This window comes from Thunnus maccoyii, chromosome 3 (assembly GCF_910596095.1).
Source record: "Thunnus maccoyii chromosome 3, fThuMac1.1, whole genome shotgun sequence".
NCBI lineage: Eukaryota > Metazoa > Chordata > Actinopteri > Scombriformes > Scombridae > Thunnus > Thunnus maccoyii.
Genome location: NC_056535.1, coordinates 21,289,588 through 21,304,359, shown reverse-complemented (window position 1 = coordinate 21,304,359; position 14,772 = coordinate 21,289,588). Strand labels below are relative to the sequence as shown.

Sequence of the window (14,772 nt, the reverse complement as noted above, 5' to 3'; positions counted from 1 at the left end):
CCCAATGTATGTTTTCAGTAGCCCTGCAACAAACTTGTTGATAGATAAAATTGACAAAATTGACAAAATTTCTCGACTTATGTTCTCAAGATTTTTCTGTATATTTAGTAGTTTAACTACTTGTCTCAGGGTAGTGAAACAATTGACTTCCATTAAGATTTCTGTTGGATGTCACTGGCAAAATAAAAAAACATATTTAATTTAAATAATTTTCCAAAATGCAATTCACTATATTTTTTATATATTAATTGTGATTGTCTTAAATACTCTAAGGTAAGTATAATTTTTTGTAAGATATATTTTCTAACCTTTTGGTAACTTCAGCAGAATAGAAGTAAAAAAAAAAGAGTCTGTGACACAATATACCATTGAGACATTTTATATACAATCTTTTTTGGTACATGGAAATAGAAAACTCTATTTAGACAGAAACAGAGACATAAATACACACCCAAACAATTCTTTCAGTAAAAAACAAACATGAAATTGTTTGATAATACTTCACTAAAGCCATACAGTTATGATGCATTATAATCATATTGGTTATGTCAATTATTAACACATTTCAAAATATATCATACAAATTACTGCATTGTGCAGGTTGAATGAAACTGTTTTATTGTTGAATGAGACTCTTAATATAATCTTCAAATAGTGGCGCATCCTGCATTTTAGTCTGTATGACTTCAGTGAAGTAATCCAGTAACAAGACAGGGGTCAATTCACATTTGGGCCTTTCAATTCATGTTGAGTCATTATATTAAATAATGCCTATAAAAACAACACTTTAATCACTAATTATAGCTCAGTCATGAATATCAGTTATTTCTTTCTTGTGCCAAATATTTTACTATCTTTTCTTGTATTTTAACATCGTGGAGAATCCACTTCCTGCATTTAAGGAGTTAAAAAAAAAGTGAATTGAACCTTGTCCTGTTACATATGTCCTCTAAGGAGGAGGTGGCTTTGCGTCTACAGGTGGCAGTGCTGTTGTTAAAGCGCTGGATTAGATTTTTGGCACAGGAAATAGTACAGAGTTCAACCGAGGAAACTAAAACACACTAAAACCACAAGAACCTCTATGCTAAGACAAGATCCGGTTAGCCTGTAAAATGTTAATTCTCAATGAAGTACAATATTTACAATCTCAAGAATTATTGTCATACTGTATATAATTCCTGTGTCAGATTTTGTCAAAATATATTTAATCCGGGAATGTCTGGTTGCTTTGCTCTATATTTACTGTATATACAGTGCATTTTCATTTGCATGGGGCAGTTATTTGAGAATATATAAAGGTAAATAGTTCACCAGTATGTGTAGGGGAAAGGTAGCAGTGCTGCTGCAGTGTGTCTGCAAATGTTAAGTGCACAGAAGATTGGTTTAAAGTATGTAAAGCACACTTTGCAATGCAAGGTTGTGGCATTACATGGGGGGAAATTTGGCAGGTTTTCTGTACTTTTCATTTACCTGCCTTTATTAGAATGCTTATTTATCTGCAGTAAATGCATAACCTATGTTACTGCTGTAATTTATGCTTAAACAAATTTGAGGTCTTCAATATTTGCCAAGGTTATGCATTTACTGCCAGGCCCCTCAGAAGGGAATGCAGAAAGTGGATGGTCTGCTGCTGTTCTTATTCTGTGGAAAACAGCAAGTGAAGTGGAATGTGTGAGAGCGAGAAAATGACTCAGAGGAATGTTGAAAGCCCCTGCAGTTTATGAAAAATGTTTCTAGCATCGCTCTAGCAACCACCTGAGCCCTGCTAAAACAGAAGCTCAGTGTCGGGTTATGCTCCCTAACATATAAAATCAGCCAATTTTTCAGTGAAATCAGTCGCTATGTAACACATTAACATCGGCAGCCAAATTGGAGCTACATACTGTAAGCCAAAGCAGGAAATGTTTCTGACTTGAGGCATTGCAGGAGTCAAATGGAGTGACATGAATTTCAGGATTACAGGTCAAGGGTCAGTCATGTCCAGGAAGTCTTTCTCAGGAGGGGGCCCACCCCGGTACCAGCTACAGGTTGTGTCAGAGCGGCGGATGCAGGCGTACTGCCGAGCCTGCTCCCCATTTAGGCTGTTATCCAGCAGCCAGTCAGTCCACAAGCACTCGTTTTCTCCTGTAGACGCACACGGCACCGTGTAACAGGTGTTGATCTGAGGAGAGAAGAGTATTTGTTCACTCATCTTGTTCCTGAAATTAGCCTCCTCTGTACTGTGAAGTTTTGTGAGGTGAAAGTTGGAAGAAAACTGGAAGATGATATGAACAGAGTGCCTTTATAGACACATGATGCCATCAACAAGTGTTGATCACGAAGAAAAAAATCACAAGACACATGAAAATATTTTGTTCCCAAGTGGAAAGGAAGTTTAAGAGTGAAAAGTGAGAGGTGACTGTTCTCAGTACAACAGATAGCTGATTGAGACAAAGATAAATATATATTAACGAAGAAAGAACAATCTTGACTCACTCTGCACTCACAGCCCATCTGGTATCTGTAGTTGAGATTCTTCTTTTGTGAGAGCGATAAGTTGTCCCAGGACTCCACCAGGTCACACTGGCCAATAGAAATCCTCCCATCACTCCACATACTTCCTGTTTAGTAACATCACAACACCGGCATTGAAAATTTAATCTTGCATTCAGCATATAAAGTTATGTCACCCTGTTTAACAGCGTCAGTCCTTGTAATAATATGAATGTAAATGTTATAAAAACTAACAAAAACTTAATAGTAAACACTAGATCACAGCTCCATCCTATTAAGATGAACAGCTAAAACAATTTAGTTTGAATAATCTAACTATGACTGCTATAAATATGTCCAATATTTTTGGTTACAACACATCTGCTTGTTAACAGAAAAGCCATTTGGGGCAACACAATCCCACCACTGCCACTTTTGGCTTTACTGCAGTAGTACGTAGACTGCCTTTTTCCTCCTAAAAGTACCAAATAAAAAGCAAATATTGCCTACTGTACCTGAGAGCAGATACCCTGCTTTATTGTTGGAGTCCAGTTTGACTCCACACAGCGAGGAGAAGACTGGAGTGTACACATACTGGATATCCTTGGCCTTGTCGAACCCTTTGAACATCTGAACACAGAGACGTTCAGGGTGAACAGAGTAGAAAGGTTCAAGTTTTAAGGAAAGGAGAGGTACAAATTTAGGAATTTACATCTTTGCAGTGCAAAGAGGAATTATTAAGGGACTAAAGCACATTTTAAATGTACTATACGTGATTAGTTGCCAACTATTAAATTTATTGCCAACTATTTTGACAATTAATTAATCATTTTGACTAATTTTCTAAGAAAATTTCCAAATTCACTGATTCCAGCCTCTCAGATGTGAATATTTTCCTCTATGATAATAAACTTAATGTCTTTGGGTTGTAGACTGTTGGTCAGGACAAAACAAGACATTTGAGGACGTCACCTTGGGCTTTGGGAAACAGTTACCAACATTTTTCACCATTTTCTGACATTTTATAGACTAAACAACTAATCAATTAATCGAGAAAATTATAGACAGATTAATCAATAATGAAAATAATCGTTAGTTGCAGCCCTACATGAAATACAGCGTGTGTAGCAGCAGCAAAAACTGGTTATAATTGTGAAATGTGGATTTGATCTCTACATTTTGTCATCTTCACTAGGTCTGAACTGCTTGTTGTTGCAGCCAGACTTCTTACACACATAAACAATACAGCTATACACAGCAACATGAACAGTAAAAATGATGCAAGTCCATACCAGCAGCTGTCCAGAGATCTTACCTTGATCATTTTGATTTCATATTGGATCATCTTCATGTAAGGTGAGGAGCTGTTGCTAGGCGACACAATCTTCTCTCCAGAGATCTTTGCCCTTATCACTGTCAGGGGTGGGGAAAAGGAAAGAAAGGAGGATTTAGTTTGATTGAAATGCCAAATAAATGCAAGACACAAGTTGGAGTGTGATTTTCATAGTAGAGATAATGGAAAACACTTTTTCACCCTATTATGCATGTTTATGGTCAATTGGTTAGAAGTTTTTTCTCCTTCTCTTGTTTTTTAAACTGTTATCAGAAAAGATAGACAGATATAAAGATAAATAGATCTTCCTGACCACCCACCACCCACCCAACACTCCCTCCTTTCCATCGTTTCTTCTGTCATTCGTCTTTCTCCCCACATAGACAGTGTAGCAGTCCCTCTCAGTAGTGATACAGGATGTGTCCCTCCTCTCCTCTGGGAGGGAAATCAAAACTCACATGGAATAACAAGTAGCTCTCTGCTTGCACACCCCCATTAGCAGACTCCACACACACAATTATGTATACAGTGTATACTCTACGAAACACACATGGCATGCATACTTACTCGAGCCAAACCATGTCTGGCACAGAAATTACTCCATGTTATTTTATAAATCAAGTAGAGAGGTACAGCAGCAGGATAATTGGTCTGTGGTTCTCAACAGGAAGGTAAAAGTGAAGACCTGTAATTTTACAGCCTCTGATTTAGAGATAAAATATTAATTATAATCAAAATATCATTTATATTGTATGTTTTACCGAGCCAAGCTACAGCATGTCCACACTCATCATCAAAACATATTATTACAGGCTTCCACCAACTCTTGAAATCTGCCCTTTTATACATCTGCACTACTCATAATGTCATTTCCTTAACACTAATAACACTCCTGTAGTTCAATCAGTCAAACATCATTAAGTTTGTTATTATAGCTTTCTCTCTGACAGACTAGCTCAAAAATACCTACAGAGTGGCTCTGAACATGTCAGACAGCTGCATTAATTATGCAACCACCTGAAAAGTAGTGTAGAACAATATACTTACAACAATGTGTCAAACAAGGCCACATTTGACCATTTGCTAAACTCCTCTCCCAAATAAGTGTCCAATCACAGCTTAGCAACCATAACTAGCTACTGCAGACCCATCAAGCTTTAAGTGGTGTACATTGCACTGTAAGAAGAGGGATACTCTGTAAACAAAGAGTTTGGAAAGTGTTTTTCCCCCCATTTGCCTTTAAAAATCAAAAATAGAAGAGCAAAAGTGTATTAAATGGATTAAATAGTGTGTTTGCTCTAACATAAACTGTAGTCATTAGCATGTCTGGCTAACTAGCTTTCTACCAACAGAAGTTAACCCAGCGTTACTTCCAAGGCTAGGGACATTTTGTACTACATTATTTTGTGGGGTTACAGCTTTAAATGTCTCCATTCACAACCAGTGCATCCACAGTGTAGTATTTCCCCACAATAGTCAGATTTCCATCTGAATATTGTGCATATTTTGGCCGAAATTTCAGAAAACCGATAAAAGACACTGTGAATTAATGTACATTTCCATCCACCACTGTTTTGTGAATATTAATAGTAGTGCATCAAAGTAAACAGTTGGTGGCGCTGATTCTCCTATCGAGTGCACTAAACCACAAAAAGAAGAAGATGGCACAATTAATAGATAAATGATGACATAATTAATAAAGCAGCAGTCAAAGCTGAAGCAATGGAAGTGATACAAAGTGATACAACAGCCCTGTATCAGTTATACATACACGTATTGAATGCTGCCCAGGGACAAAGAAGAGCTTAGGGACATTTAAGTCAAATGCATGTGTATGTCATAATTTATTCACTGAATTTGTTTCCATTGCACTGTTGTCGCATTTTGCTTTTATCAATACATCAACTTTTCTACCTAATCCAAAATTTTTTATGCAATATTTCGACTTTTTTCTAAGCAGCCAAACAAGGTTATGTTAGAACAATCAGTCTTATCTTGCATTTTTCCTTGTCATACTTAGTAGTATAGTACCAGGACTAACTATCTCCACACTGCAATTCTGTTCCATTATTTCCATGTCTTCTTCATGTAACATCACCAGTTAAGGACGCTAACTTGTTGCCTGGGACACATAGCATTAGCTTTATTAGCTTTTATTAGCACAATATCATCTATGTATCCAACAAGTGCACATTTAAGACGCCTTTTCTCGTTTTAAAATAAATGATAAAATCTGTAACAACTGTCATTTCAGTCGACAAAATTAATGTTTGCTGGCTAGAAATTAGAAGCCAATGTTTGTCTACTTGTGTCTGAAATCAAGGACCCATTATTCTGAAAATTACCAATAATTTCAAGTGGTAAATCAGGGCTTAGCAATCAGGCAATCAGTTCCTTGAAAATGACTTTTCACCAATTGATTGATTTTATAATAATGTTTTTTTTATGCTGTTGATGCATAATCAGCAACATAAATTCAAGATACTAGAATGTCTTTATTATTTGACATAGTGAGCAGACAGTTTTCTTTTGCAATTGCCTGTGATTCCCATTAACACTGCAACATAATTGTCATTCCTTTTCTTCCACACTGCTCTCTCTAGACGAGAGAAAACGGTCCCCTGTAGCTGCACCAGAGTGAGATGGAGGCAGAGAGACAGACAAACAGGGAGGCAGAGGGAGTGAGTGACCTTGGTAAAGCCATGAAAGAAAGAGAGAGAAGCTACAGTATAAGAGAGGGGGAGAAAGTGTGACCCTGCACCCCTCCTAATCCTCACCCTCTCACACAGCTAAGCAAACCTCCCCCTTGTTTTTGCCTCTCGCTCATCACATAACTACACCACGGTTTTGTGTGCTGGTAAGGGGAGGAGGAGCTCAGCGTGTACTGTGAAATTGCTTCAGGAGAAGATTTTTTTTTGACAAACACACAAGAACATTGAAAGGCAGGCAGACAAACAAACGTACAGACCGACAGTTAATGCGAACTTGTGCAAGGTGTTTTACAGTTCAGTCAGAGTGCTCCTTTGAAACAAATTGCATTGCCCATGGCGAGGCAGCTGGTCCAGGGACGTTCACTTTACAGAAAATGTCAGAGAGCACAGTCCTAGACGCTTATTCAGTATAACTTTGATATATTTCATTCTTTTACTGCATAATTCATCGCCAGAGGCCCAAACAGAGAATGGTAATACATCTGAAAACATTAGACCTGCATCCATTAGTAAATTAATACAGTGCTGTTGCAGCTGGTATTATACAAAAGTGAAGTGGGATGAAAAAAACAACAGCAAAGGGAAAGTGACCTAATACATCTGAGAAAATACAAGAGTAAATATAATTAGTAAGCACACCTGTCTAAAAACTCACCTACACACGTGTAGCTGTGGCCTGAAAAATACACACAAAGAATTAAAGCTTTACTTGAGTATTTCTATTTTGTGCAACTTTATACTTCTGCTAGTCCACCTCTACTCCACTTTCCTCAACCTTCTAAAGGGATATTTTTTCACTCCACCGCATCTATTTGACAGCTACAGTTTGTAGTTAGTTTGCAGATTGATTTTAGTGCATGTCTCTGGGGATGGCAATGTCACTCTGTTGGTCAGTCCACCACCTTGGCCTGAAATATCGTAATAACAATTGATGGATCGTATAAAATGTTGTAAAGACCAGATCATTGGCCTCAGAGGATGGGGCCCATGAAAGCCTAATGACTTTTGTGATCCCCTGACTTTTCCTCTAACACCACCTTGATGTTGAAATCTGTGGTTTTGTGTATCTCAAAATATCTCTACAAAATCATAACATTTGATACAGACATTCATACTCATTCTCATACTCCTCATCATGAATTGTAATAACTCTTAATAACTCCCATACTTTTGTTTATGATACCTACCAATATACCTGCAAGACTAATGACGTTCCAATCAGCCTCAGCTGCACTTTATGTTTCGTAATGATTATCAAATTTTAGCATGCTAATATGCAAAACTAAGATGGTTAACACCTGAGCCACTTGGTTTTTTGTACATATTACTACAAACATATACAAAATTCACATCATATGATTCATTGTTAAACATTTCACTGTCTAAGATATGAGAAAGTACTACTGTAGTATAGTAGTTTCATGTAGTACCACTTAAACCAGCTACAGCATTAAAATGCTCCATAAAGGTCAATGCATCCATAATTTGAACATAATGAGTACACAGTGAGTACTTTAACTTTTGATCCTAAAGTAAAAGTGCTACCAGTACTTGTGTTCTTAAAAGTATCTAAAAATTACTTCCATTGCTTTTTAATGATATTCAGAATTGTGTATAATATTGAACACTAAAACATGAGTACACCCACCTCCTCATCTATCATTTCATCATTTAAAAGCACTGTTATTACCACTGCACAGAAATACACTTTACCAATAATGGCTATCAAATTGTTGCCTTTTTTGTTCAGTTCAGCTCTTTGATCTGCACTTCCTTTGGCAAGAAGAACCATATCTTAAAGTAGATGAGGTGCTTTGGCAAATTAGTTGCCCCACTTAAATCTTCTCTTCTGAGCAGAGTAATGGGTCTATGTGGCCTATTAATGGAAAGTAATACCATAACAGTGCTGTGTGTAAGGATCAAAGAGTTGGCAGCCTGTGCTTTGGCTATATATCAGTGCAACATGGAAGAGGAAAGAAGTTGCTACAGCCAATAAGCCGAGAATAGTACAGTCATTTTTCATTACAGTAGATTAGTGGATTAATAATTTATTGAGAAAACGTCTTTTTATACCAGATAAAACTGACAAATCTGACTTGGATCACCTTCCGGACAAAGTAGTTTCTGGGCAATTACAGTACGTTTGATGACTTTTTTTGCAGAGATTACTTGTAATTACTGAACTGCAAAACTCGTTTTATTCCAACTTTGTTGTCTCTCTTTAAAAAAATGATTCTTTTGGCCCAGATTCTCTGAAATGTTTACCCCCTACCTAGACATCTTTGAACTGTGCAGGCAAGGTTACCCGCTCAATTTAGTTGCTGCAGCTGTGGTATGAACAGGAATAAGGATAGACACGCCTGCAGAATGAAAGTGGCGGTGTATCTGCCTCACAGCTACATATCCAAAGAGAAATATTGCAAACTTGTACCATGAGAACTGATGTAGTAACTAACTTCCCCCCTCCCAGATGAATCGGCACCCTTGTCATGCTCACAAAGCTGGACTGTCAGCGGGCTTTCACACTGATATTGTTAGTATGCAGAACATTAGACCAAGCCTATAGACATGGAAATGAAGTAGGGAGAGAGAGGGGAATGAAAGAGAGAGAGATGGAGTAGGCTGTGTTGGCATGGCTTGGCCTCTGTCCAACACACACACACACACATAAGCTCACACACACAAACATGGCCAGGGAATCGTCCAAGGTTTGTGCGGATGGTATATTACTCAGATGTACAGCTTTATTCAAAGGGCTCATCAACGCGGACAACACTGTCAGGTCATCCGAAGGCCACAACCAGCCGATGCTTAGAAAACAACCAAGACAGTGTAACCACAGATGCCACAAGATAGACGCACTTAAGTGAAGGATTTTCCTCATTTGTAATTCATAGGTCTAAAAAGTTGGAAACCCAAAATGGACCACTGACTCTTCTACCCAAATCTGAGATGAACATGAACATTTAAAACTCAAACACAGACCTGAGCCCCAAACAGACTCAAAGGAAAAAAAGCCTGTGGTCAATTGGAACCGATTTTGTTTGGGTCCAGTGGACACAAGTTGGGAAAAAGTGGTTCAACATGCAGCCTTTCATTTAATGTCTACTTGTTTCAAAGCCACATATTTAAAATTATGAGCACTGGCTACATGATAAACATGAGTATAAAATGCAGCTGTTTTCAAGGCTTTTGTGCACACCAACCAAAAAATCTATGATCATAAAATTGGACTCAATGCCAAACCAATTACTACAAAGTCTAGACTGACACCTGGTTCAGGCCTGTCCTGGTCTAACTTTGCAATGGCAGGTCTGTCTGAAGACCTCAAATTGTTCAGTCACAGAAAACAGGATAATCATACTTACAGGACTGCCATCTCAATCATGGATGACACATTTCATATGTCCTAAAAACACTGCCCCAGATACTCTCATTGTGTTCTCATAACCCAGTTCTAATTTGAGGGTATGGAGGCTTTGAAAACAGGTCTCAGCTTCCATTTCATAACTACTATTATCTGAAATACATTTTCAGAGTTTTGAAGGAGGTGATTCTCTCTAAACCCAAACGGAGATATAGACCAATTAGAAAACACAACTAAAAAAAAAAAAGCAATTTCCTCTTCTACTTTCTCTTTCCTTGTCTCTCTCCCCTCTGCTGGAGTGTAACCTTTGACAGAAGCACATACTCCAGCTTTCCACAGTCTGGAGCCAAGTACTCAGAGTCAGAGCAGAGTGTTGGTTTTGGCCTGTGCTTAGACAAGAAAGAACTGGATGATGGGGGGCGTCAGACAGAGAGACAGGCAGACAACCCGACAGACAGACAGACAGACAGACAGACAGACAGATAGAAAGTAGACCGAACGATTCAGCGCTGACTGTTTTTTTAGAGTTTGTTTTTTTGTAATTGACCACAAGAATACTGTGTAACTATATTTTGTGTGTATGTATTCCTATGAATATAAATTATCAATAAAAAACTGAATGTTTTATCAGATTTTAACTCTACAAATTAATAATCAATCAACTAACAGACTACATATAGAAATGCTGTCCACAGCTTTTCTATATCGAGCTTTAATAACTTGGACAGTCTACTTTCTCTGCATTAAACTGACAATTTCTATGGATATAATTGGAAAAAGCCACAATAATAAATCAAAGTCATGTCAATTAACTACCATGTAAAGCTTAGCCTTGGAGCTCTATTGATTAGTGCTTGTCACAGTAGGTTTAGTAGTGTGGATTGGATTTCTCCCTTGCTGAAAAAAGAAATCTAATTAAGTTGATCAATAACCCAAATCATCAATCAATTACTTAAGAAGGTGGCCTGTTCTTTCCTTTTTGTGTTATTACATTCACACTCTTCAGAGCTTTTCTTCAGAAGTTTTCTACTATTATTAAATGCAGCAGTTTTTTATATTCTTTATCTGAGTGAACAGAAACTAAACTGGCCTTACAGCAGTTAATAACTTACCGATCTCAGCACTGCAGAAGAGCTGTTGTGGGTGTGCTGGGTTGCAGCTACATCCCTCCACACGTTCCTCCATGCCTGCACCAAGCAAAAGGAGCACCCAGAGCCCCAGACACACACTCCTTTCCTGGGACATGGCCATGATGACTCTGGCTGCCACTGACTGCTCCACTGCTCAATGAACGCTCGGCAGCCTCTTCTGATCCTGTTAAGTTTCCCCGGGAAGCAAATCAGGCCAGCAAAGGAAGGCAGATAAGACTGTAGAGTTGAAGTAGTAAGATGAGCTCTGCTGAGCTGAAAGGCAGCTGTGGATAGAAATGTTTTCATAAGTTTAAAGTACACCACTGAATTCAAGCTGGAGCAAAGAACTTGAATGAGTCGGAGGGTAGGCGGCTGCTGCCACTGCTCTCTCTCTCTCTCTCTCTCTCTCTCTCTCTCTCTCTCTCTCTTTCTCTCTCTCTCTCCCTCTCTCACTCTCTGTAGACAACACACAGAGAAACTTACAATAGTTGGATCCCCTCACACTCTGGTCTTGAATGCTGAGAGGGTCGCACACAGGGAGCCTCTTATGTACTCAACAACTTAGGGACAGCCTCCTCAAACACAGAAAAAAAAACTACCATCCTTTGCCTCTTCTTCTACCCTCTTTTGATGTCCTCCCTTTCCTTCCATAGGCGGCCGTAGGTGTATTCATGATTGTTGTTAAAAATATGACTGATCGTTTGAGCTAAAAAGTTTTGTGCAGTTTTTCTTTGTAAAGGTCAAGATTCATTTTGTAGTGTTTTTCAGATCGAGCTTGTGTGATCATCAGTCTAGCATCTGAGTCATAAATACAAATGGTGATAATAAAAGTTACTGGGACAGTTGTAGAGTTTAAGTATTGTATTGGTGGGAGATGTTGCAGTTGCATGTCAAGATATGTCAGTGCATCTGAAAAGAAACAACAGTAAACACTGAAATAAAACTTGACAAAGAGAAAGAGAATTGAATGAAAAAATGCAGTTCTAAGATCTTGTTTATTTTGTGTTTTCATGTTAAAAACCAAAAAAAAAACAGCAACAACAACAACAACAAAAAACCCCGGCATTGACCTTAAACATTCAGTAATATTATCTCAATAGATATCCTTGATATGTGTGCCTCCATCAATTTCCTTGTTTGAATTTCATATTTGTTTAAATAGTCTGGAGTAAATGTCTTTTGTAATTTGGTATCACAGTCTTTAAATCTTATTTTTGATAAAAACAAGTAAAAAGTCAGATCTGATCATTCTAACTTTTTCTTTTTCTCAGTTTCCTTTTTTTCCTAGAAATAAGTGTTAAATTTGTGAGACAGAGTAAAATATGGCAGATCATTTCAGTGCCATCCCCTCCAGATTTGTATCAGTTGCTTTGTAATATAATTGGACTTAAAGAATCAATATTAGATTAAGTTAATTGTATCATTTAAGATGATTGTTTTTTGCAGTACTGGGTCATAAAGGCTTGCTTACCTCTACAGCTGTTACAGCTGTAGTCATTCTGTGTTGTTCATATTATTCATCCTTTAATCTGTTCCTTTTCAGATTACAACACCGAGTTTCCCAGTAGTGGTGAAGATTGGACACGCCCACTCTGGAATGGGAAAGGTAATGCTGATTCCTTTAATTCAACTATTGTACAATCACTTAACTTCTGTATTTACTGTATAAATGCAAAATTGAAGCATCATCTTAATGCAGATTAAAGCTCTGGCTTCCTAAAATTTGTTCCAGTTTAAGCACTGGTTGTTAAAGGACCAGCGTGTAAGATTTTGGGGGATCTATTGGCAGATAATGTTTTCATTAGTGAACAATCACCTGAAAACAAGAATCGTTGTGTTTTTGTTACCTCAGAACGAGCCCTTTATATCTACATAGGAAGCGGGTCCTCTTCCACGGAGCCTGCCATGTTGCACTGCCATGTTTCTACAGTAGCCCAGAACAGACGAACCAAACACTGGCTCTAGAGAGGGCCTTTCATGTTTTTCGCGTTTTTTGTGCAGCCACCGTAGGTTCTCCTACACACTTGGAAGGGAGTGGTTGAGGAGAGGATATTCAGTTGGTTGCACCTCACCGCTAGATGTCACTAAATCCTACACACTGGTCCTTTAATTAAATGATACAAATGTTGTGTTTGAATGGACACCATTAGACTGTTGCATCCTTTTACAAATTGCCATTGGGAGGTGCTTTAAAGTGTGCCCAGATATAGTTGAATGGTTACACTAAGCACCATCACATCTGGATCCACACTGTTAAATTGTACTGTGTAATACTTTCTCTGACTGATACAGCTAATGTCGCCATCATGCTGACTTAAACTACCACTCAATATTCCTTCTCCATCCTCTGCTCCTTTACATGATTACAGCACACCTCTTTATATTCTCTCACAGTCTTCCTCTTCTCCTCTCATCATCCTGTTATTGATTGACAACTGTGTTAATATTTTCTGGGTGAAATCAGAGTCAAGTGTTTATCCACTCCTTATCGATCCATCTCACATTGTTCCCCTCAACTGCTCAATCTGATATTGTGTTATTGTTCTCTCTCTGGACCTCTTATCAGCCTGTGCATTTTTGCCTTTGTTTATCCTGCCATCTAATCTCTGCACACCTGTAATTTACCACAGATGTAGTTTTTGTAAGTCACCCCCTTTTATGTCTGTTTCACTGCTGTTGTTTCTTCTCTGCAAGAGGAATAGTTTGAGAAAGACACAGTAATTCATGATCAATTATGAGTGAGAGCACTTCTGTGATAGCTTCCACTGTGTTTTTTGATGAATTGGATCATGGATTATATTGAAGATATGCAAAGTACATGGAAAATGCTACACTGCAAGCCACGAGTTTAGATTGTTCAGATTGTTGACTCTTTGTACTTATATAAATGGTTTAACAGTCTGGGAAATATGCTTATTTGCTTTTTTGCTGAGAGATGAGTGGATCGATGTCACTCTCATGTATGCTAAATCTGAAGCTGGAGCTAGCAAGAGGTTAGCATAGTTTGTTAAAGACTGGAAGCAGGGAGAAACAGCTCACCTGGCTCTGTCCAAAGGTCCTACTGTAAGGTCCAAATTTTTCTTTTTAGAGCTGATGGACGGCATATTTTTTTAACCTTTGGTAGGAGCCAGACTATTTCCCTGTTTCCAGTGTGTGTTACTGTCTCCTTGTATTAGCAAAAGTACAAACACAAAAGTTGTATTGATCTTCTTTCTAACTCTTAGCAAGAAAGTATTTCCCAAAATGTCAAACTGTTACTTTGAATTAAACACAGCTCAAAAATGAAAACTAGTTAAAATGAACAAAAAAATGTATAGTAATTTTTTTTTTATTCCTCTATAGGTCAAAGTGGACAATGTGAGTGACTTCCAGGATATTGCAAGTGTGGTGGCCATCACTCAGACCTACTGTACTACAGAGCCATTTGTAGACGCCAAGTATGATATCAGGGTCCAGAAAATCGGCGCTGACTACAAGGCATACATGTAAGTGGGAAGACTTTTCTTTCATATATTGGGTGTGTTCATGTGTATACAGTGCTATATGCATATTTTGTGTTTGTAACGCATTGAATTCTGGGCTCAGGACATGTACATCAATAGTCAGGGGAACACTGACATTTGCTTTAAAAGCATTAACATGGCAACCTGAAAAGTAAAGTACACACTTTAACATGCCAGTTCTGTGTATCCTTCATGCTTGTTGTTGTTTTAAAGTACTCTCAGTGTAAAACAAAGATCATACTACAACTGGCCTATT

The 14,772-nt window shown here is 38.0% G+C and overlaps 2 protein-coding genes across 3 annotated transcripts in view; one reads left to right on the top strand and one right to left on the bottom strand.

Moving 5' to 3' along the window:
• syn2b (synapsin IIb) overlaps window positions 1-14,772 on the top strand; it is an 86,405-nt gene that overhangs the window by 59,750 nt on the left and 11,883 nt on the right. Inside the window, exons 6-7 of the mRNA XM_042402772.1 lie at window positions 12,557-12,619; window positions 14,356-14,498. Of these exons, the coding sequence (XP_042258706.1) occupies window positions 12,557-12,619; window positions 14,356-14,498 (206 nt within the window). The remainder of the gene's footprint in view (window positions 1-12,556; window positions 12,620-14,355; window positions 14,499-14,772) is intronic.
• LOC121890550 (metalloproteinase inhibitor 4-like) lies at window positions 403-11,595 on the bottom strand. Of its 2 annotated transcripts, XM_042402953.1 has the most exons (6): window positions 11,497-11,595; window positions 10,996-11,297; window positions 3,788-3,885; window positions 2,988-3,102; window positions 2,476-2,600; window positions 403-2,161 (listed from the first exon to the last, which is right to left on the bottom strand). In XM_042402953.1, the coding sequence occupies exons 2-6, from the start codon at window positions 11,132-11,134 to the stop codon at window positions 1,964-1,966; spliced, it is 675 nt and encodes a 224-aa protein (XP_042258887.1). In that variant the 5' UTR covers window positions 11,135-11,297; window positions 11,497-11,595; the 3' UTR covers window positions 403-1,963. The 2 variants fall into 2 exon arrangements, with proteins under 2 accessions (XP_042258887.1, XP_042258895.1); XM_042402961.1 differs by lacking the exons at window positions 10,996-11,297; window positions 11,497-11,595 and adding an exon at window positions 4,853-4,922.